Below are 22,010 nucleotides of genomic sequence, written 5' to 3' on the forward strand. Positions count from 1 at the left end.
TTTGGGTCTCCCTCCCTGGTAACATATGACGATATCCTTCGGACAGAGACATCAGGGTTCAAGTCCATCGCAGGAGTGTCTCTCATCACTCATCAAAGTATATCCAAGAAAACTTGTGGCTGTTTGATTAATGGAAAATTGTAAGTCTCGTGATATCTGATTAAATCTGCTTAAGTAACTGTCTGCACTTCCTGTAATCTCTGGTCAAACGAATCATGCCAACAAACCAAATTTGCAACGCATTAGGAAATCAGAGGGAAGCTTGTTACGCTTAAATGTTGAGAAATATTCGCATATCTGAAATCTCTGCTTTATTAATTTAATAACTAGTGGGCATTTGTTTCAGTTTATTATCGACTGTGAACTTCCTTCGACATGTGCAATCTAAAAGAAAAACAATATGAATGATCTCTGGTGTTAGATGAGCTTCTCGTTGCCATTAAGGTTGTCTTTTATCCAAGGAAGGTGGCGAGCTACATTAGTGTAGACTCCTGGGAATCCGGGTTCTCCACAATTGTAGCCAAAGGACACCATTCCAATGAGAACCCAAGAAAGGTCGTCTCCCTGAATCATCAGCGGTCCTCCCGAGTCAAACTAGAAAGAGAGAAAAATGGTTTCATATTAACGATAAAATCACAGAGACACTATTAACACACACACACACACACACACACACACACACACACACACACACACACACACACACACACACACACACACGCGTTTTTCATCTGCTATAACTTGAACGTCCTTAGTGTTCACTACATCATTTGCACAATATGTAAGAAAGTTTTCCAACAATGTTTTACTCGCAAGTTGAATTGCACAGATGGTGCGTGGTCTTATAGAAATTAGAGTAGAATGATCACAGAGGATGCCAATTCATTTTAAAATTAGGTTTGATCTGGAAAACGTTTGTTGCCACTCTTTGTCCTGGAATTCTAGAATATTACAGCTTATTTCTCGTTTAGTGGGATTTAGTTCTTTTATATCTAACTTTGGAGAATAAAATTATTATTATTATATAGCAATCAAGCTATACAAATGAAAGATTCATCTTCTTCATACATAAAAACACTAATTTTGCATTCCAAAACATACTAAAATACGCTATAACAACGTATGCATTATGTGCACCTACACAGTAAATAGATTAATGTCATTACAGTACAGAGTATAAAGCTGATCTTTTGGGAACAAAGAGACAATACTCGCTTTACATACACCGCAATGTCAGAACACAAAATACTGATAACAAAACATTTATGTCACTATGCAGCTTTGCTAATATATTATTTTAACTACAGGACAGAAACCTTTTCTTCTTCTTCTTCTCCCGTAGTCCTAAATGAACCGTTGGATAACTGATGGCTGGCAGGTGATATTCTTTGTTAGCCTCCTCCAATCATCTCGATCTCTTGTTCTTGATGTCAGTTGAGAAAGGCAGTAATTTGTCCATTTTTTGATGTTATCAGTCCATTTTAATCGAGGTCGGCCCTTAATCCTTGAACCCGGAACGATTCCTTCTAGTGTTTGCTTTGGAATGCCATTAGCTCTCTCCACATGCCCAAACCATTTCATCTGTCTTCTTCTGATGACTGTCAGAATGTTTTCCCTTTTTCTCCCGTCTATTGAATCAATCAGTTTTCGGACATTTTCATTGGTTTCATGAGCGGTATAGGGGATTCTCAAAAGTCTTCTGTAAGTTTTCATTTCAAAAGACAGGAGTCTCCTCTCATCTTCCTTCAATAAAGTCCAGCCCTCACAACCACACAAGAGGATAGAATTCACCAATGTTTCAATTATTCTTAGTTTGGTTGTGATTGGTATTCTGTTATCTCTCCACAATGGTTTTAACTTCTGTAGGGCCACGGTTGCCTTAGCAATTCGGTATTAAATGTCGAGTTTTGAGCGACCATCTTGACTCAATGTGCTTCCTAGGTGTGAACTTGCTTACATTCTCAATTTGTTTATTGCTAATTTGTATCTTTAAGAATTCAATGTCTGATTTTGAGGTTATCATTGTTTTGTTTTTTGTTGTAGGTTTATGTATAATCTTTTTTTTTTAATGTTCCGAAAACGCGGCTGGTTATCTCTTGTAATTCTTCTTCACTTTCTGTCAGAAGATCGATATCGTCTGCAAAACGTAAGTTATTTATTCTTAGTCTGCCAACTACTATTCCAGTGTCATATTCATGAAGAGCTTCATCTATGACATATTCCAGCAAGTAAAAAGAATAGGGGACAAGATGCATCCCTGTCTTATCCCCGTTCTGCCAGGAACAGGACAGAAATACATACCGTATACACACAGGTATCACTACCTGTGTGTGCGTGTGTGTTTGATAGATTTTGCTGAGAAGGAGAGGGTTAAACACCTTCCCTATTCAACAATAGACTAAGTCTGGAATCAACATGGGAAAAAAATTCTAAATTTAGTTGGTCAGTAAAATCAAATCTATAACGAACAGCTTCTCATCAGCCCTGGAAGCTGCCGCCATGATATTAACTTTGCTAGATGGCAGACGCAAGGGGGGAAGACCAAGAAACAGTGTGATTATCAGAATATAATGGATGAGAAAAATTGAAAACAAAATGGAATGAAAAAAGAATTTGGAGCGACCTTCGCCCATCAGTGGACTCATCCAGGTTGAAGAAGGAGACACCTGTTTATTGCAAACCATTTTATTGTCGTTAAGTATCAACAGTTAGCAATGAATAACAATGCTAACCCGTTCACTTATATGGAAGTTCCCTGTATTCAACATCTTACATTAAACTATTATTACTAATTTGTGAATTATTATTTCTAATTCCACTTCAATTATTCGTTTATCAACTGTTATTATTTAATATGTGCTCCATCCATGATATTTATCGAATTCATACACCAGATGGCACCGTCTACTCTTACTACGTTTAAAAAAAAATTGATTTAAAACTTGATGAATAAAACTGTGAGCCTTGATCCAATACTGGCCTCAGCGGATACTCGTTTAACGACACGTGGTTCCTTTCTCCTACAGGTGAAAGCGAAAGGGATTCGAACCCATTGCTTGTTTGTTGGATAGGCGTAAACCATCCTGGCCGACGGAATTAACAGTTGATGAAATCGCAACTGGTAAAGTAAACATTATAGATAGAAGGTTTTTGATTACTGATTAAAAGCATAAAAAAGCACTTTTAACCATTGCGTTTAACACAAAATATCATGTTGATTATGAGAAACAATATGTCTAATATGATATGCTGAACAGATCATGATTATCATGTTACACAGATAAAAATAAAACTCCAATATAAAGAGAAAAATTGCGCAAGCTCTTCCATCAGCTTACACTTTAGTAACACGCTGTTTTTTTACGTGGCATATACTCTTTGAATGGATTACTAGCTTCGTCACCTACTCGTGCATGACACTGTGGATAGTTTCCTTCATCTGATCTCGGAGTGACCGTTGGGATATTCCACAGTTTTGTACTTGTTTTTACGCTCTTTCACACTCTCAGACAGATATTCCTGCCAATACGTATTAAGTCGGATTGCTAGAAGATAAAGAATGATTTATTACTTTAGAAAACGTGGCTGTACTGCTCCAGAGTCCAATTGTGGAGAGCATTGCACCACTCCAACCGACGCTTAGCGTTTCACTTGCTAATGTTAGGCTTGTGTGCCGCTGAATGGCTACGGAAACACATTCTTCAACTCTAGACGGATAGTAGCGTCCGGATATTTTTTAATCTGATAAGTGCATTACAAGACGGTGCAGTTTGAAAAGAATTCACTCGGAGTACATTAGTAATCATTTGAAAACAGACATCTATATTTGTGTTCTTTCGTCATCAGTTGATAGCCAACTTTCTTACCTGACATGCATCTTTTCCACCCTCCTTTAGACCTGCGCACAACATCGAGTCACTTAGTCCACGCGAGATTGCTCTATCCCTCAGTTGGAAGTAGGATTGGTTACACTCTTGTAGTGGCACCACTGGAAGAGTTATCTCCTCTAGAGTAGGACTTTTGATGCCACCTGTTGGTAAAGTATTAAAATCAAAAACATTTTTCAGAAACAACTCATAATTCAGAGGATAAAAAGGAACTTATTTAAATATAAGCATACACATGCGTTTAAGTTTCTGTACATGATATACATCTTTATTAGCACTGTATTGCTACATCCGATATCAATGAATATCAATCAATCAAATAAACAATTCTAATATTATCAGAAATAATGGCAACCTACCGAAAGATGTCGTTCCCCAGCCAAGCACTGTGACGTTTAGACCAGTGAAGAAGTCCATGTACATATCAGGGGAAGGCAAACAGATTACGTCACGAGTCGGAATGAATGATACGTCTTCTGCCAGGCGAACAAGAGCGATATCGTTGTAATGCGTTCTTTGATTATATTCGTCATGCACCACGATACTCTCCACTTCATGCAGGGTTCCTTTCTTGTCTAGCTCACCGACCGTGTGGGCCCCGAGTAAAACGGAGTACCGTTCTGGATTCCTGTAAGAAGACGAGGTGAAACATGTTCTTATAAGTTCTTACTTTAGTAAATGCGTTTATGATCACCCAAATGATATCCTCCTTTTGCAACATTGATTCAAACTACTAGCACCTAATAAATGCAAGATAATTCGTTAAATACTGAAAGCAATGATTACCGGATTGCGTCCTGTTGAAAACAATGGGCCACAGTCAATACGTATCTCTTCCCAATCAGTGAACCACCACACAGGTGTCTTGTCCTTTTGAAGTTGTTTTGCATTATTCCGGCCTGCAAGATGAATAATTGCACGATGAACATTCTTCCTTTCTTTCTTTTTTTTTATCTAGATTTAATAATCACAACATTATTTTTATTTACTGTGAGTTGTTTTTGTTTAAATTTTAAAAACAAGTGCAAATGATTTTGTGTTCAGTTTAAAATTTATAAATTCGCTGATGTCTACAGGAAGAAATCAAGGCCGTTTTAGCCCTATTGAACGTTTTGGAGACTTAGTTGACAGTTCAATCTCCAGTAGTAGCCCATCAGAGATAGCTGGCCTAAGAATATCACTAATTATATCTGACATTCGGTGAAGAGAGGCAGGCAAGTGCCATCATCTCGTTGTCCCTAATCATAACGCAGTATACTTAATGTCTGAAATAGTGTGGGTTCTATGGCGACTTTCTTGAATTTACTCGATCATAAAACCCCGACTTTCCTGGAGTTAAAACCTACTATACATATAGTTCCATACTCTGAAATTCTTATTCTTATAATCATCAATATCTATGTATCAATTCTCGGCTTTCATAAGTTGCAGAGACTTGTTACGCTCCGATTTCCAAATTCTACGACTAAGAGAGTTTCTCCTACATCCTTTATGGAATCAAAGACGTCAAAAGATTTGTATTATTTTATATTTTTTACTCATACGTATAATCAACGTGAGTATAGCAGAATAATGAATTCAAAATTATTGTCTGATATTGTTATATGAATTCATTTATTTATCTGAAGATTTTATTCAAAAACCTTTTATTCAAAAACCTCAGGCATTCCTTACATAAGAATGATCCTGGCGAGTAGGACTTCTTATTGATCTTTCATTTCAATGAGTTGACATTTTCGCTATTGCCTTTAAGAACCGTTATTGGTCGGTGAAAAGTTGATTCGTTTAGAATACAAATTCATCACACAAATCACAAACGCCGCTAATCGCTTTCAAGCTTACTGCTGTGCTTTCATTTAGTAGTATTATTCTTCAGTATTAACGATAACATTTAGTTAGATAGACCGGGTTCGAATCCCTTGTAGTATGTAAAGAACACCTGAAGTTTTCACCTCGGATTTTCCAACTGTAAGCTGAACATCAAGAAAATATGCAAAACTTACAAATATAATGTATTATCCGCTTGCTTCAGCCATAAGTTCTGTTTCCGTTAGGGGGTGAAAACTTTCTTGAATAATAATAATAATAAAGTTTTTGAACAGTATTTTTGCCACACCTAATAAGGTATATTGTTGTTTTAAATTACAAATAAATAAATAAAATATGATACTTACCATCCAAGGCCACGAATATGGTGCCGTAGGCGAACCTGACTTCAGACCTGTAAAAGATTCCTTTTTTTCTTTAAAAAAGTATATTGAATATCATATTAGAGTTGAAAGTAAAAATAAATAACATAAAAAACACGAGGAAGGAGGTTGTGATGATCACATATTAAGTGGTGCCCTTTCATACGGCCAGTCCGAAAGTACAGGGTGGCCCATAAGACACGGAGTTGAAATATTTAATAACTCTTATTTATTAATTATTGTTATTCGTTTTTTTTGTTTGTTTTTATTTGTTACAAGTTCTTATATTAGTTATAAAAAACCACATCACGTAGTTGCCTTCAATTTTTGTCCTCACAAAGAAGGGTCCTTTCTACGGCACGTTCCATAACAGTTAATGTTTCTAAATGCAACACCCTAATTTCTGCACGAATGTTCTCCTTCGACTGTTGGATTGTCTGGGGCTTGTTCACATTCATCTGTTCCTTCAGGTAACCACATAGAAGAAATTGGGAGCCGTCAGATACGAAGAACGTAATGGGCAAATAATTGCAGATCTTTACAAAATTATTGTCTTCTGATTTTTAAAATAAAACTGAACAATTTTGGTGTTCATTTTTGGGTTATCAAAACACACACACACACACACACACACACACACACACACACACACACACACACACACACACACACACACACACACACACACACACACACACACACACACACACACACACACACACATACCTGTGCGTGTACTGAGCATACATAAATTTAGGCTATCTACTGTATACATAAAATAAATAAATAAATCAGCTAACGCATTTTATTCCCTTATAGGGAGTAAGCAAGGCCTTTATAGCCTATCTAGCTTTTGGAGACTGAGTGGGCAGTTCAATCTCCACCGACAGTTAATCAGAGATAGCTGGTCCATATCTATCACTAATTATAGGCGGCTACTGATGAAGAGACCAGCAAACAAGTGCTGCCATCTCTTGGTGCCCAACCCTAACAGGATATGTTATTGTCTGAAATAATGTGGGTACTACGGTCGATTTTCTTGAGTTTACGGGAGGAAAAACTCGCTTGTCCCTGCTAGAGATCGACTAACTCGGGAATCGGTCAAAGATAGACTTAGAAAAAGTTCCTCCAGTTGGCGACTAGACCTGAACCTATGTCAAACTTCGAACAGCCAAGCGCAGAGGACGCAAGTACCACTTCCAATGAGCTACACAGGTCTCTCGGCTAACTACTGTATTAATGTGTTATAGTATGCAACGTTTTATGTCTGGGATTATTTAAAAAAATAAATATGGTGGGAAAAATATTTATATGAACACAACTTTTTGATAGTGCATTGAATAGCTTGTGTTTCTTTGTGTGATAATGAATAAGTAACGAAATAAAAAAATCAAAGTAGAAATGCTTTATGATGGAATAGGCTTTCACTTACCACTCCAATTCCATAAGAAAAAATTAGGCGGAAGATGAAAAGAATCTTCTGCAGATCGCTTCACAAGCTGATCCCGATCGAGTGGTATTGGGTTAAGCAGCATCGGAGGATTGACAAAATGTCGAGGGCGATTTCCGCAAGCTGTAAAAAAACAGAAAGAAACAGAACCATTATATGCAGGTGTAACTTGAAATGAAATAAGCACCAACAAATCGGGAATTGAACATCACAGATGATGACTGCATAATCCGTGGTAGAATTCGCTTCCCATTAGCAGATCTAGCCAGGGCGGTGCCCACGTTATGCAAAAATGGCGGCTGATGATTCTGTCCTCTGCGAAATGGGTTTGAAGCAACCTCTTGACAGGAATGGCAATGCGAGGAGAGTAGTATGGGAGCCTCTTCTGACAAGATCAAGATCAAGATAAGATAAGGAATCGTGACGTGATTGGTTGATGACGTCATTGTGTGCATGGCTTCATGGGTCTGCAATGTTTGGAATTTCCCTGTGGGCATATGTGTCACTGGCTTCAGCTCTTGTGTTTTGGTTCGCGTATGGGATTATGGGTGATGGTAGAGATAAGGATTCGTGTTGTGATTGGTGGTGCAATTCTGACAAGATGAAGATCAAGATAAGATAAGGAATGGTGACGTGGGTGTGTGTTGTTTTCAGATGTAGATAAGTGACGTCATTTGTTATTTGTAAATAAATGTCGTCATTTGTTATTTGTAAATAAGTGACGTTGTTGTTTTGAATGGAAAGGATGATATTAGTGGATAAGAAATCGTGTCGTGATTGGTGGTCACTTCTGACAAGATCAAGATCAAGATAAGATAAGGAATCGTGACGCGAATGTTTGTTATGAGATGTAGATAAGTGACGTCATTTGTTAGTTGTAAATAAGTGACGTTATTGTTTTGAATGGAAAGGGAAATATATTAGTGTATAAGTAATCGTGTTGTCATTGGTGGATACTTCTGACAAGATCAAGATCAAGATAAGATAAGGAATCGTGACGCGAATGTTTGTTGTTATTGAATTTGGAATTTCGCTGGGGCCCTTGTCTGTCAGAAATATCACGTGATGTTTTTGGTTCGTTTTTTGCCTTGTGGGTAATATTTAGAGATAAGAATCGTGACGTTTTGTGTTTGGAAATTCACAGTTTCGAGCTTTTCTGAATAATTTAATTATATGCTATGTCACTCAAACATACAGTTTTTTTTTCTTCTATAGATGGTTGTACTAATTTTCCAATACATTTTGAGGTATTTCTTTCCTGTTAAACGGTGGGATTCTTAGAGTAAGTTGCGACGGCGGCAGTGTAATAAGCTATTCGAGCTTTTCTGAATAATTAATTATATACTTAAAATACCTGTCCTTAAACACACACACACACACACACACACACACACACACACACACACACACACACACACACACACACATTAGACATAAAAATCGCTAATGTGTCCATGTTGATACTCTAATATATACCCTATGATTATTCTTATGGAAAAAAAAAACTATTCAATATTAGAATTATGCTTACCAAAGAACATGCGAGCAGTTGTTATGTTTAAGTTAAAAAAGTACTTACAGCTTTCCAGATGACTCTTCTAAATACGAATATTCCAAAATAGTTCAATTTTATATCCACAAAACAACACAAACACAAAAACCAATAAAAAAAAACCAATAAAAAAACCAAAAAATAAAAAAACGCTTTTTTTTATTTTTTTCCAAAAAAGTTTTCATAAAAAACGCGTTTTTTCCTAAAAAGTTATCATAAAAAACCAGTTTTTTAAATTTTTTTTCCCAAAAAAGTTATCAGTATCAATTGGAGGTGACATCACTAAAAGATATCCGCAAACGATGAGCTCACTCATCTCCACTAGGCTGAGCAGACATCTTCTGGAGGAGAGGGGATGGTGAGAGACTAGGGTGATGGGGTTAGGTGGCGGGAGCATTGCAGGGAAGACATCTGTCACCCTCTGTGATATCACAGAATGAGAGACATATGTTCCCCAGAAATATCCAAACACATAACGACATTGTTGTCATATTTTGTTTGTCTATGGAATTGTGGGTGATGTTTTTGAGATAAGATATCTTGGAATTTTCCCAGGGTGACACACATCCGTCATTGTCGTCATGGTTTATCCAACACCATGTAGAAACATGTCCGTGAATCATCTGTGCAAAAGTTTCATTTTGGAAGGAACGGTCAGGGTTAAGGGTCAGGTAAACAGTACTATAAGGAAAAATAAACGAGTCAAGTGTCTTTGCAGTTACGACAATTCGTTCATCCTGCGAAGTTATCGTATTGTGTTGTAGTGATTGGTATCCATGAAAATAAAGTAAAGCAAAATAATGGGTGAGCCACAAAAGTCATTGAAATTTTCTTTCTTCAGGAAAATAGAACGAGACAAAACTCTTCACCTAGCTCTAAAAGGATGGAAACCGATTATTATTTTAGAAGACACGTACATTGTGATGTATTTATCCAGGACCACTGGGGAAAAATTACGCAGGAAGTGGTCTGATATCCTCGGCTACTTGCAAAGAAGAGTTGACTATGAAATGGACCTTGGTGAGTGTTATATTCTGAAATGCCAAGATGGGGAACTAATACTTGGTGATACAGGAACTGATGGAAGTAAGGTTTTTTCTATTAGTTGTGAAGAAGCTGAGAGATTTTCACCAAAAATGTACGACATTGATAATCATTTACTATTTTTGGAAACTGAATTACATTCTCTTCGTATAATGGGAAAAATTATCACCCAACATTTAAATTCATCAATGGTAAAATTAGACTTTCAAGATTTTATCCAATTCGATAAAGATTCTTTATTTTGGGACATTTACGAACATTTTACAAAAACTGTTTGTGTATATTTGCTGACAAAAGAATACACAGAATGCTTAGTGAGGCATGGTGTCATTTCCAGACTGACACAATATCAAACGTATGGAAGTGTGGTTACCATGGTATCTGATTTAAAAATTCTTTTGCGTGACCAGTTATTTTGATGTAATGTAACCAAGAAACAGTGAGTAACAAAAATTTTATTCATTGAACTCTTTGGAAAATGTTAAGAGTCTAAACTAAATATTGTGAAATATTTTTAGGTAATTACATGTTTCGAATTTTTCTCAGTGAATGTACTTGTAAATAGTATTTCAGCAAAATAAAATGTGCATTTGTAAACTTAAATGAACAAAGATGTGTGTTTTTGTTGTTGTGTTTTTCCACAGTGAATTTTTACTCAGTTATTCTGATTAGATCTTGATATTTAAATCCACAACTTTATATCTTAATGCAATTCTGTTTAATTATTTAAAAAAATCACAACTGTGAAATTAATGCCAGGACAGGAAACAAAAAGTGTTGAAAACGAATATCCATGTATTGATTATTTTAGAAATTGTCTAATGCTACCTATTAATATTATTTGAGTTATCTGAAAACAAATCGTTCACATAATCGAAAATCCGAACTGTTAGAATTTAGTTATTTTACAGAGAGAGAGAAAGAGAGAAGCACCCAATTAAACCAACAAAACGTGACTTTAACACTTCTTTAAAGTTTGGCATAGAGAAAATGTTTGTACTCTACAGATAACACATATACAAATTTTACCTTTCCCTACACAAAGTAAGATAAAAACACACCAACAGTATATCCAACAGCATGTGAAAACATGTCGTTGAGTCATCTGCACAAAAGGTTCATTTTTGAAGGAACGGTCAGGGTAGGGGATGGTAAGTGTAAACAGTACTATAAGAAAATACCATAGAGTCGAGTGACTTTGGACTTAAGGTAATCGTTCATCCACTGCAGCTGCTGTTTTGTGATTTGTGTTTGGTAATGCAAAAATAATGGGTGAGCCACAAATTCTTTGAAAGTTTCTTTGTGAAAAGTTCTAATTGTTTAGAATTTTGTAAATGAAAGTTACCATAAAGTATACGATCAGAGCTAATAATCAGTGAAATAATAATAAATAACTATTTATTTGTGGTGCCATATGAAGTAATCGAAGAAGAAGAAGAAGAAGAATGAAGGAAAACGATTATGAAAAATCGACAGTGGGTGAAAAATACGAATTTTTCAGTTATCATTGGGATAATTGTTTACAATTTTTGTTGAATAAGAGTTCAAATTTATTTCCTAAAGAAATTTGTATTTCTGATGGAATTAGTGTAAGATATGCAGTGACAAAATCACCTTGTAATTGGAAAGAATTACCTGAAAGAGTTAAAAAACAGAATTCTTGGTTAATAAAATATAACCATCAGCTGAAGTGGGAAATTGGTTCACTAGCTTTGGACAAACTAAGAGATTGGATGATAGAATCAACATGCAAATATCATATATTACTTGCCAAAGGAAGAGAAAAATCAAAAACATTAACGAAGTTAATAGGGAGGCCTGTTCTTGATTTAAATGAAATTGGATGCCCAAAACGTGAAAACATAATGTGTACTTTTAAATGCTTTTGGAAACATAACGAAAGATTCTGTGCTTTTAATAATTCTCTGAAGTATACGTATTGGATTCAAAGAAATAAATACACAACCCTTAATTTTACTACAGTAATAAATTCCCAACGAACGACAAAGGAAAATTAACTTTCAGATGAGAGTCACATTGTCAAAACCATACGATGGCAATTCCACAACCATGGAAGAACCTTTGATGTATTTTTCAATTTATTTATTTTCTGTATTGTTAGATTCAGTAAATACAATTTGTAAATAATATTTCGTTCAATAAAATGTGTAAATTAAATGAACAAATTGGGTGTCGTAGATGTGTTATACAAATTTAAGAAGGAAGATAACATTTCTTTTTCCCTTGTGAAATTTCATGCCACAAAGTAACCAGAGAATTTTTTTTTGTTGATTCATTGAATTAAAAGTCTTATTTGTTCGTTATCTACAAAGAAGGTTAATGAATGAAAATTAACAGTGTGCGAAAATAATTCACAAATAAATTCTACTTACAGAAATAGGTTAAGAGTACAAGGAATCGAAGGTAAAATTAATAGTTATATTGGTAATTTCCCAACGGAAACCAAGAATTCGAAACAAAACACACGATTTCTCACCTACGTACAACAAAAGGCGACCAGATAAGATAGATACCTTAAAGGTAAGACTTAATGAGAAAATAAATATATACATTATAAATATATAATGTATATATTTATTAATTCTGCTCAGTTATTCTGTTAGAATGTGAACTGTAAAAGTAAAATACAGAAAATAACGAATCAATTGAAAAAAAAAAAATGTCACTTGTCTGAATTCTATACTCTAACAGCAATCGGAATTCGAAACCGGAAATAACACTTACCCTAAACAAATCGGCGCATAGACTTTCCCACCAAATTTGGACAACAGTACGAAAGAATTAATACAGACAACCAATCGGATAGTACTTTAAATTAAAATTAAATGTAAGCATTAATTTATAACACCAATGAATTCCGACGGTAACGAAGGATGAATAATTTTAGGATATGTGTTATTCAAACATCTTGATACTAAGTCCTTAGTCATATGTAATTATTTAAGAAATATCCAAACTTGAGGAAATGCTACCTTTTGAACAATACCCCAATTTACGGATGTGACTCATGTCATCCCCTTTGAAGAAAACCGCTCGCTCGGGGATATTGCAAATGACGAAACCCCAGCATCTACGGTCTGTAATCTAAAGGACGAAGTAACTAGTTCAGGTTACAGTATTTACAGAAATTTCATTCTTTGTAGTTTTTGTGTTGGTGTTGTGTTGTGGATATAAAATTGAACTATTTTGGAATATTCGTATTTAGAAGAGTCATCTGGAAAGCTGTAAGTACTTTTTTAACTTAAACATAACAACTGCTCGCATGTTCTTCGGTAAGCGTAATTCTAATACTGAATAGTTTTTTTTTCCATAAGAATAATCATAGGGTATATATTAGAGTATCAACATGGATACATTAGCGATTTTTATGTCTAATGTGTGTGTGTGTGTGTGTGTGTGTGTGTGTGTGTGTGTGTGTGTGTGTGTGTGTGTGTGTGTGTGTGTGTGTGTGTGTGTGTTTAAGGACAGGTATTTTAAGTATATAATTAATTATTCAGAAAAGCTCGAATAGCTTATTACACTGCCGCCATCGCGACTTACTCTAAGAATCCCACCGTTTAACAGGAAATAAATACCTCAAAATGTATTGGAAAATTAGTACAACCATCTATAGAAGAAAAAAAAACTGTATGTTTGAGTGACATAGCATATAATTAAATTATTCAGAAAAGCTCGAAACTGTTAATTTCCAAACACAAAACGTCACAATTCTTATCTCTAAATATCACCCACAAGGCAAAAAACGAACCAAAAACATCACGTGATATTTCTGACAGACAAGGGCCCCAGCGAAATTCCAAACTCAATAACAACAAACATTCGCGTCACGATTCCTTATCTTATCTTGATCTTGATCTTGTCAGAAGTGTCCACCAATGACAACACGATTACTTATACACTAATATATTTCCCTTTCCATTCAAAACAATAACGTCACTTATTTACAAATAACAAATGACGACATTTATTTACAAATAACAAATGACGTCACTTATCTACATCTGAAAACAACACACACCCACGTCACCATTCCTTATCTTATCTTGATCTTCATCTTGTCAGAATTGCACCACCAATCACACCACGAATCCTTATCTCTACCATCACCCATAATCCCATACGCGAACCAAAACACAAGAGCTGAAGCCAGTGACACATATGCCCACAGGGAAATTCCAAACATTGCAGACCCATGAAGCCATGCACACAATGACGTCATCAACCAATCACGTCACGATTCCTTATCTTATCTTGATCTTGATCTTGTCAGAAGAGGCTCCCATACTACTGAGGAGGGGCGTTATCCTCAATAAAAACTGATGAATCTAGGCACTGATGCTGTTGTAATGTTGGAATCACCTGATCGGCTAAGAGAGATGCACATCGCTGGCTATTACCATTGCTGGGAACGAGACCAGCAGGACCGAGCTCGTCGGAACAGAAAGGTCCGATAATGAATTCCGCTGAAAAAGTACACCAAACGGAGATCTTTGGGAAAGGAAGTGGAATCTGTTGTATGACTTGTGGGTTTGCGGTTTCTCCCAATTCTGTAGTTGTGCGTATTCACAGCACCTTCAGATGGAAGTGAGCTTCATCAGTTCAGAAAATGGTCCATCGCCAGTCGTCATCCAGTTCAGTTTAACTGCAGGGCAAATGTTTCTCGTGCACTCAGGTTAGGATTAAGCAATTGCTGAACGTTAAAAATCATGTAAGGATGACAGCGCAGAATTTGCCTTATGATTTTGTGAACCGTGCTTACGGGTTTGTCTAAAGACCATGCAATACGCCGTGTGCTTCTGCTCCCTACGACATTTGCCATCCTTTCTTCCTCTAACACTGTGGTTACTTCCTCCACTGTCTGCCGTTAGATGGGCTTCCGTCCTCTGCCAGGTTTGACATCTAAGGAACCTATCTCTTTAAATTTCTGGATCGTTTTTCATAAACCATGTGCAGTCATAGGACACGTTTTTAATCAAGCTAAGGCACAGCTGTTATTTTGGTAAAACAACTTCATGAGAATTGTGCGATCCTTTGGTAATGGAAACATTGTGCTTTAACACGTTGTCTGCTCACAGGCAATGAACTGACGCTTTCCGCAGTTACCAGCTTTTGTAGAAGTTCTTTCAAAGCACACCCCCATTGAAGACATTTCTTATTTGCATAAATGGTACGCGGTGACTGCGTGTCGCTGCATACCAGGAGTATCATATGTAATTTACACGTATTGCAGCGCATTGTATCACCCTAGTGGCAACTTTTAGAAGTAACGTTGTTTTCTGATCAAAATAAAATTCCATAGCCGCACACGTCATGTTAAATATTAAATCTTTCCACTGAGTAGTTACCCACTTACAGTCTTTCGAAATGTGAACTTTAATTATTATTATTATTACATGACACCTTCAGGGAGTCCAAAGACTCATCCAGAGAGGGCACCTACTCTACAGCTTTCTGTCTCCACTAACTACAACGAACCACCAGCTACACCAACGCCATCTACCGTCAAACACCATTACTAATATTCTCACAGGCAATCACAAACATCCAAGCACGCAGCCTCTTGACTGGAGAACGGACACGCTAACAATTCGACCACAGGCTGGTCGAGTGGTTAGCGTGTTAGCGATGATTATGTTCTGTTAGATGCAACATTTTACTTTATTTTATTTATATATTTATTAACTTATTTGTAATGACTGTTAAATCATAATCAGGAACGTTATAATTCATACAACACCACACTTGCTGTCTGTATTTTTTTAAATTACCAGTAGTGATTTATAGATAAGTTATGATTTTTTACATTCTTGAGGTATAGTTTTTATTTTATTTATTTGTTTCTCTGAAATTCGCTTCAAGATATACGAGCTACTTTTCTATAAATATACTTTTTTTCAGCACAGTCTGAGACTACCCTGATTTTATTACCTGTGTACGATGCACACAGCAAACTACAGCGATTCATAAATATGTTAAACAAACAAAAAAAACAAAGTTAACTTACCATCCACCCTCAAATTCGGCACTGCGATCTGCGATTCAAATTTACCACCCGTGCGACTCAGTTTTCCAGGACAGCATAAATAAGGAACCAACTCATCCCAGTCGCACGGACTTTCCATTGTGTACGAAATCCAGTTGGGACAGTTGTGAACATTCACGCACACACCTTCCTCGCCAGTTGAAGTTGTCGTGCATCTCTCTGTCCTTGAAATTTCGTCCTCATCTGGATAGCGGACCGCTCGTCTTGTTATTGGGTTGGAATTACCCGAATTCCCTGTGGAGCAAGACACAAAAGTAAAGGTTGATGTAGCAAGCCGGTCACCACCCTCTTTAGAATTTGATGTATTCATTAGTAGTTCAAATTCGTGTCTTACCATAATCGGACGATGATGATGATGATAGTAGAGTTGCAGTGAGAATAACAATCCACACTCTGTCGGAGAACCACATCGCCATCCACCTGAAAAAGAAATTCTCAGTTTTGAAAAGAGTTGATGGTCACGGATATATGTACATAGTTATGCTAATTCGCAGTTTTTTTAATTGCCTTATGAGCAAACATATTGATAATATAAGAATGGGAAGTTAGCATGGTAAAGTTCCTTACTTGTAGGTTACAGATAGGTAGTTCACGCCTAAATATTCAAAAGAATACTTACTCAAGGTGGATTGAGCTGGTTCATGAGTTTCAGTTTCTCTGCCTACCACCTTTCTTACTGGAGGCCTGAAGTGACTTGACAAGGTTCTGTGTTTGGTCTCTGGAGCAGCAATTTCCATATTATTGACCAGCCTGGTTGGCCAAGTGGTTAGCGTATCTGCTCTCCAGCCAAAAGGCTGCGAGTTCGAATCCCGCCGTGGGCATGGATGTTTGTGATTGTCTGTGGAAATATTAGTGGTGGTGGTAGTTGATGGATTGAGTGATAGAGACAGAGAGTTGTAGAGTGGGTGCCCACCCTCGATGAGTCTTGGGACTCCCTGGAGGCGTAACATAATAATGATAACATAATAATATTATTAAATTCTTAGCCCATCCTCTGTATACTAAATCTGATTATAGGCTGGAAAATTTTTATGTATGAAATATACATAAAAAATAGTTCGCGCGATTAACCTAGTGGCTGTGCGCTTCGCAACAATATGCCTGGGGAAGGAGTGTCCTAGCTTCGATTCCCGTCGACGACGCGAGGAGCTTATGGATCTGCCATAGCCAAGTTAGCCGGTCTTGGGCGTGGACAGCAGGTTTTTTTCCACCAGTTTATCTTTGGTTTTTCATCCCGCAAGCAGGCAAACCGGTCCAGTGAACACACACGGATTACAGTCAGAAATACTGACCCAGCCATAGGTCTGATTCGTCAGCTATGCCGGTTCCGAAGTCCGGATAAAGTTTGGGGGGGGGGACTGAGATGGTACCGTACCTCCCAGTAACGGGGACTCATGGCCATGTATCATCATACGATTATTATTATTATTATTATTATTATTATTATTATTATTATTATTATTGGATAAAACCTTGTTAACGAAACTTACCCATATCGGAATTGGAGGTCGTCTACTCCAGTGGTTTAAAGCATACAAGAAAAACAGAAAGCACATCACACGTATAGGATCAGCACACAGCAAAGAGGTACATGTAACCTGTGGAGTACCGCAAGGAGCTGTCCTATCTCCCATTCTATTTAACATATACACACACGATATAAGCCAACTCCCCCTAAAAAGTAAAATCTTCCAGTATGCAGACGACACTGCCATAGTATCCATTCACAACACTGCAAAAATCGCTTACAAAAATATGCAACACGACATCAATCAAATCACTAACTGGTTAACCAAAACCGGCATATATATAAACCCTGGAAAAACAAAGCTAATGATATTCAAAAACCCCCAAACCCTGCCCATAGAAACTAAATATCTCACTATCAAACATTCATCCTCCTATACACAAAGTGCAGAACCTAAAATCACAACCATCACACAGGTGAAAACAACACGCTATCTTGGACTTCACTTCGATGCAGATCAAGTTGGAATAGCCATACAAACTACCTACATACCAAGCTTAGGATAATAGCAAGCAAACTGTACAGATTAAAAGACATTGCCCCAAACAACATAAAAATACTAATCTATAAAGCATTATGTGAAAACATTTTAAGATATGCAATCACATCATATGCATTCTGCACAGACTACAGACTTAACAGGCTACAATGGTTGCAAGATAAAATGATAAAACTGATATTCTGGGAACAACCCACTCTTATGCAGGAAGCATGGACAAAACACAAAATATTTAAGGTGAAACACTTACGCTACTACACAGTCATGTTAAAACACTACTACAGCCCAACATATAGAGTAACCAGAACAACATATCAAATAACAAGACCACAGTCAACAAACTACATAACATATAAGTACAACAATCACCACGGCAAAGCCACCCGAAACTTCTACGTACCTGACATGATAAACAAACTGCCGTTCGACAACAGAAACCTAGGAACATACAGAGAGCTGAAACAGGCACTATATAAATATTATAGCGAGAATGAAAATTAGAGCAATTCCTGTTTCTCTCTCCCCCACCACACATACACACACACACACAAACCTACGACAACCCCCCTCTCAAAAAACTACCACTACAAGAACACAAAGAAACAAACACACCATGTCTAAATCCAACCCTATTTGCACAAAAAAAAAAAAAAAAAAAAAAAAAAAGTTAAACTGTAATAGCAGTCGAAGTCTTTCAAGCACGTACCAACAAACAGTAAAATTAACACCTGGCTTGTGACCACTATAGGAACACAACCATGAAACCACCACCCTCTGTCATCTATTATCTTCCTCAGATAAGCACTGCTAAGCTTCGAGGAAGAAAATTACTAACTTGCAAGTATCTGTTATACACACTTGTAATGCGTTATAAATATTATATATACATATAATTACTACAGCAACTATGTATGCAATTCATCTGAGACATAAAAAAAAAAATAATAAAAAATAAAAAAAAAAATTCTGTATAATCCTTATTGTAAATACTGTAAATATTATTATTGTATGTAACTTATACTGAGACATAAAAAAATGTAAAAAAAAAAAATTATTATTATTATTATTATTGAATTGTGTGTGTATGCTGCATTACTGCATTGCATCGTGAATTGTGCGCACATTGGTGCCAATCCATATTTAGCTAGTTTAAAAAAATATATATTCATATTTGTAAAATGTACTCTGCATTTTGTATATCGAATTTTCGTACTGTACAGAAAAGATAATATGTTTTTCATTGTGTGTGTGCAGATACTCTGTGTGATAATAAACCTTATCATTTTCATTGTAAAAAAAAAAAAATTATTATTATTATTATTATTATTATTATTATTATTACATAAAAAATAAATAATATAGTGCGTAGCATGTTGCTTTTATTATTCTAACAGTTTTGAATTTGAGGAGTAATTGCTTTCCCAAATCATCTCATAAATAATCGTATACATGCTAAGTGAAGATGGAGAAATACCCAAAATCAACTTCAATCACCTCTGCTATTTTTCGTTTGATTCTTGGGTACATTGCAATCCCCAAAATTAACTCACAGAATGTTCCCCATCATCTCTATCTATAAAAAACTATAAGTAATTCCCATTAGCTACCGTACGATATTCATAGCACTTTAGTTGTAAAATATGTTAACTTATTAAATATAGATAAATGAAACTCATTATGATATTTTTTGTGAAAATTGTATTACAGAAAGGAACATTATTTTAATGTCAATCCCATCAATGAAAGATAGCATCTTTTAGTAGACGTCTAAAAAATGCCGATATAGCTTGCTAGTTCCCTCTGAAAATTCCGTTAAATTGATATTACGTAAGAGTTTTCATGCGCCACCTAATGATTCTTTCAATATCGAAGAAATATATCGGAATACATAAAATACTGATATGGTTTGGTAGCGCCCTCTGAAACTTTCGTTAAACTGATATTGTGTAAATATTTTAGACGCCATTTTCTGATTACTGATGGCGTATTAGAGACACATAAATAGGAATACATATTCAGAAAAGGCAATTTCCCCTATAAGTGCACTGTTAGACAAATCGAAAATCATTTATGATAGTTATTATAACCGCAAAGAAAGTTAATAGGTCTACCGCTTCAAAAATATGCCGTCTGTCATACTCCACAAGTGAAAAATTGCACAGCACAAAAATAATACAAGTGAGTATTTTGCTGTATTGGTATCATGATGGAAATCTATCTTCTTACATTAAAGTAAAAAAAAAAAAAAACGGAAAGAAAAGTTAAGCCTTAAGGTATTGTATTGGATCCAACCATCAAATTTAAATGTTAAGGCGAAGCATCGATATGGCACTTTTTTTCAAGCCACTTAAAGGAAAAGAAATTGAAAAAAAAATATAAAGTGTATGTTTTTGGTATTTTTTATTTATTTTGCGACCTGCTTATGTACCTGTATACTGTTTCCTGTAGGCTTAAGAAAACTTAATGAAGGCGGACCATTAATAAAGATTCGCTGTTCAAGATGAATCACGTGATATGCTTATTGAATCAGTGACCATTTTTCAACTGTAATACGGTGCAGTTTACAACTTTCGCTTTTGCACGCTCTATCAACTTATCATAAAAGGGGTTGCTGGTAAAATTACAGTAATTGAACAAACGTTCGACTTTACAGCAAATTTTGTAATTAAAAAAAAAAAGCATTTCTGAAATGGCTTTAATACGAGAATTTTACGTTTTCTATTAAAATGCAGAGTTTTTATAATTATTAATTGGTAAATACTGAAACAAATTGTGAGGAAATGTGCGAAAAACACACACGGGTGAAATATGTCTCACTTACCTTATAAAGATTCAAGTTCCTTCTGCCTGTGTGCCAATCGGTTTGATCAACAAATAAGGAATTAGCAACAGAAGCTGGTTGACAGCCTCTATAAGATAGGATATTTCTTGTAAATCGGTTACCTTAAACTTACCGGAATTTTGGCGTGCTACGGAAGGAGCAGATGCTTGGAGATAAGTCATTCAGAGGAAACGTTAAGAACAGATAAGAAAAAGGAAACAGACTGCGATTATTTAAGATGTATTCAACATACATGCGTAGTTGAGTAACGTCATTTTCAGTGAAAATCTTGTTCTTGTTCCTGCGCTGTTCCGAAAGCTAATAAAGTGACATAAAATACCTCTAATCATATGTTTTTTTTGTTTTTTTTTTATCGTCATCATTCAGCAAGTTAATCACGCCTGGATCTTCCTCATCACAAAATTTTGAAATGATCGATACGTTAATCGCAACTGATAATATAAACGTACTACCTAAAAAAAATACTTATTAGGCATTTTCACACTTCTTTTTATAAAACATTTATGAATAGCGTATATGGCGTTTATTTTTTTAAAAAAAATTATTACATAACTGCATGCAGGGCCGTTTTAAGGTAACGGTGATCCCGGTACTGCCTGGGCCCCCGCTTTTGGGGGCCCATTCTCTTATTTTATAAAATAAGAGAAATCGGCCCTTCAGAACACATGCAATTTACAAACAAAAAATACTAGTTTGTGGTGGTGGTGGAGGTGGGCGGTAGATGGCGTTGATGGAGATGATTCATAGTAGAGATTCGGTGTAGTGGTTGAGACAGTTGTAGGTGTGCTCCCACGATGAGTCTTTTGGACTCCTTGGAGATGTGAATAATAATGATAATAATAATAATAAAATAGAGAAACCAAACAAATTTTCAGTGCTCGACATTGGCCGGTTAAAATATTACATAACCCTAATATAACATAATGCAACGTATTTTATGAAAATGCTATGAGGA

The 22,010-nt window shown here is 36.0% G+C and overlaps 1 protein-coding gene across 1 annotated transcript; it reads right to left on the reverse strand.

Annotated features, from left to right (window-relative positions):
- Positions 1-288: 288 nt before the first annotated feature.
- On the reverse strand, positions 289-21,067 carry LOC150098386 (clotting factor G beta subunit-like). The gene is made up of 9 exons (XM_090405608.1): positions 21,035-21,067; positions 16,521-16,606; positions 16,148-16,420; positions 7,509-7,649; positions 6,062-6,108; positions 4,674-4,786; positions 4,247-4,515; positions 3,867-4,030; positions 289-594 (listed from the first exon to the last, which is right to left on the reverse strand). The coding sequence occupies exons 2-9, from the start codon at positions 16,600-16,602 to the stop codon at positions 418-420; spliced, it is 1,266 nt and encodes a 421-aa protein (XP_090261734.1). The 5' UTR covers positions 16,603-16,606; positions 21,035-21,067; the 3' UTR covers positions 289-417.
- Between the last annotated feature and the right edge of the window lie 943 nt (positions 21,068-22,010).

Source organism: Typopeltis vanoorti, chromosome 15 (genome assembly GCF_054136105.1).
Source record: "Typopeltis vanoorti isolate ZY-2024b chromosome 15, IOZ_Tvanoo_1.0, whole genome shotgun sequence".
NCBI classification, from domain to species: Eukaryota; Metazoa; Arthropoda; class Arachnida; order Uropygi; family Thelyphonidae; genus Typopeltis; species Typopeltis vanoorti.

Coding starts and splice junctions, on each gene's coding strand:
- LOC150098386 (XM_090405608.1), bottom strand. CDS start 16,602: ATGGCGATGTGGTTCTCCGACAGAGTGTGGATTGTTATTCTCACTGCA. Junction 16,421..16,520: donor ATCATCATCGTCCGATTATG/GTAAGACACGAA, acceptor CTTGCTCCACAG/GGAATTCGGGTAATTCCAAC. Junction 4,031..4,246: donor CTGGGGAACGACATCTTTCG/GTAGGTTGCCAT, acceptor CTTTACCAACAG/GTGGCATCAAAAGTCCTACT.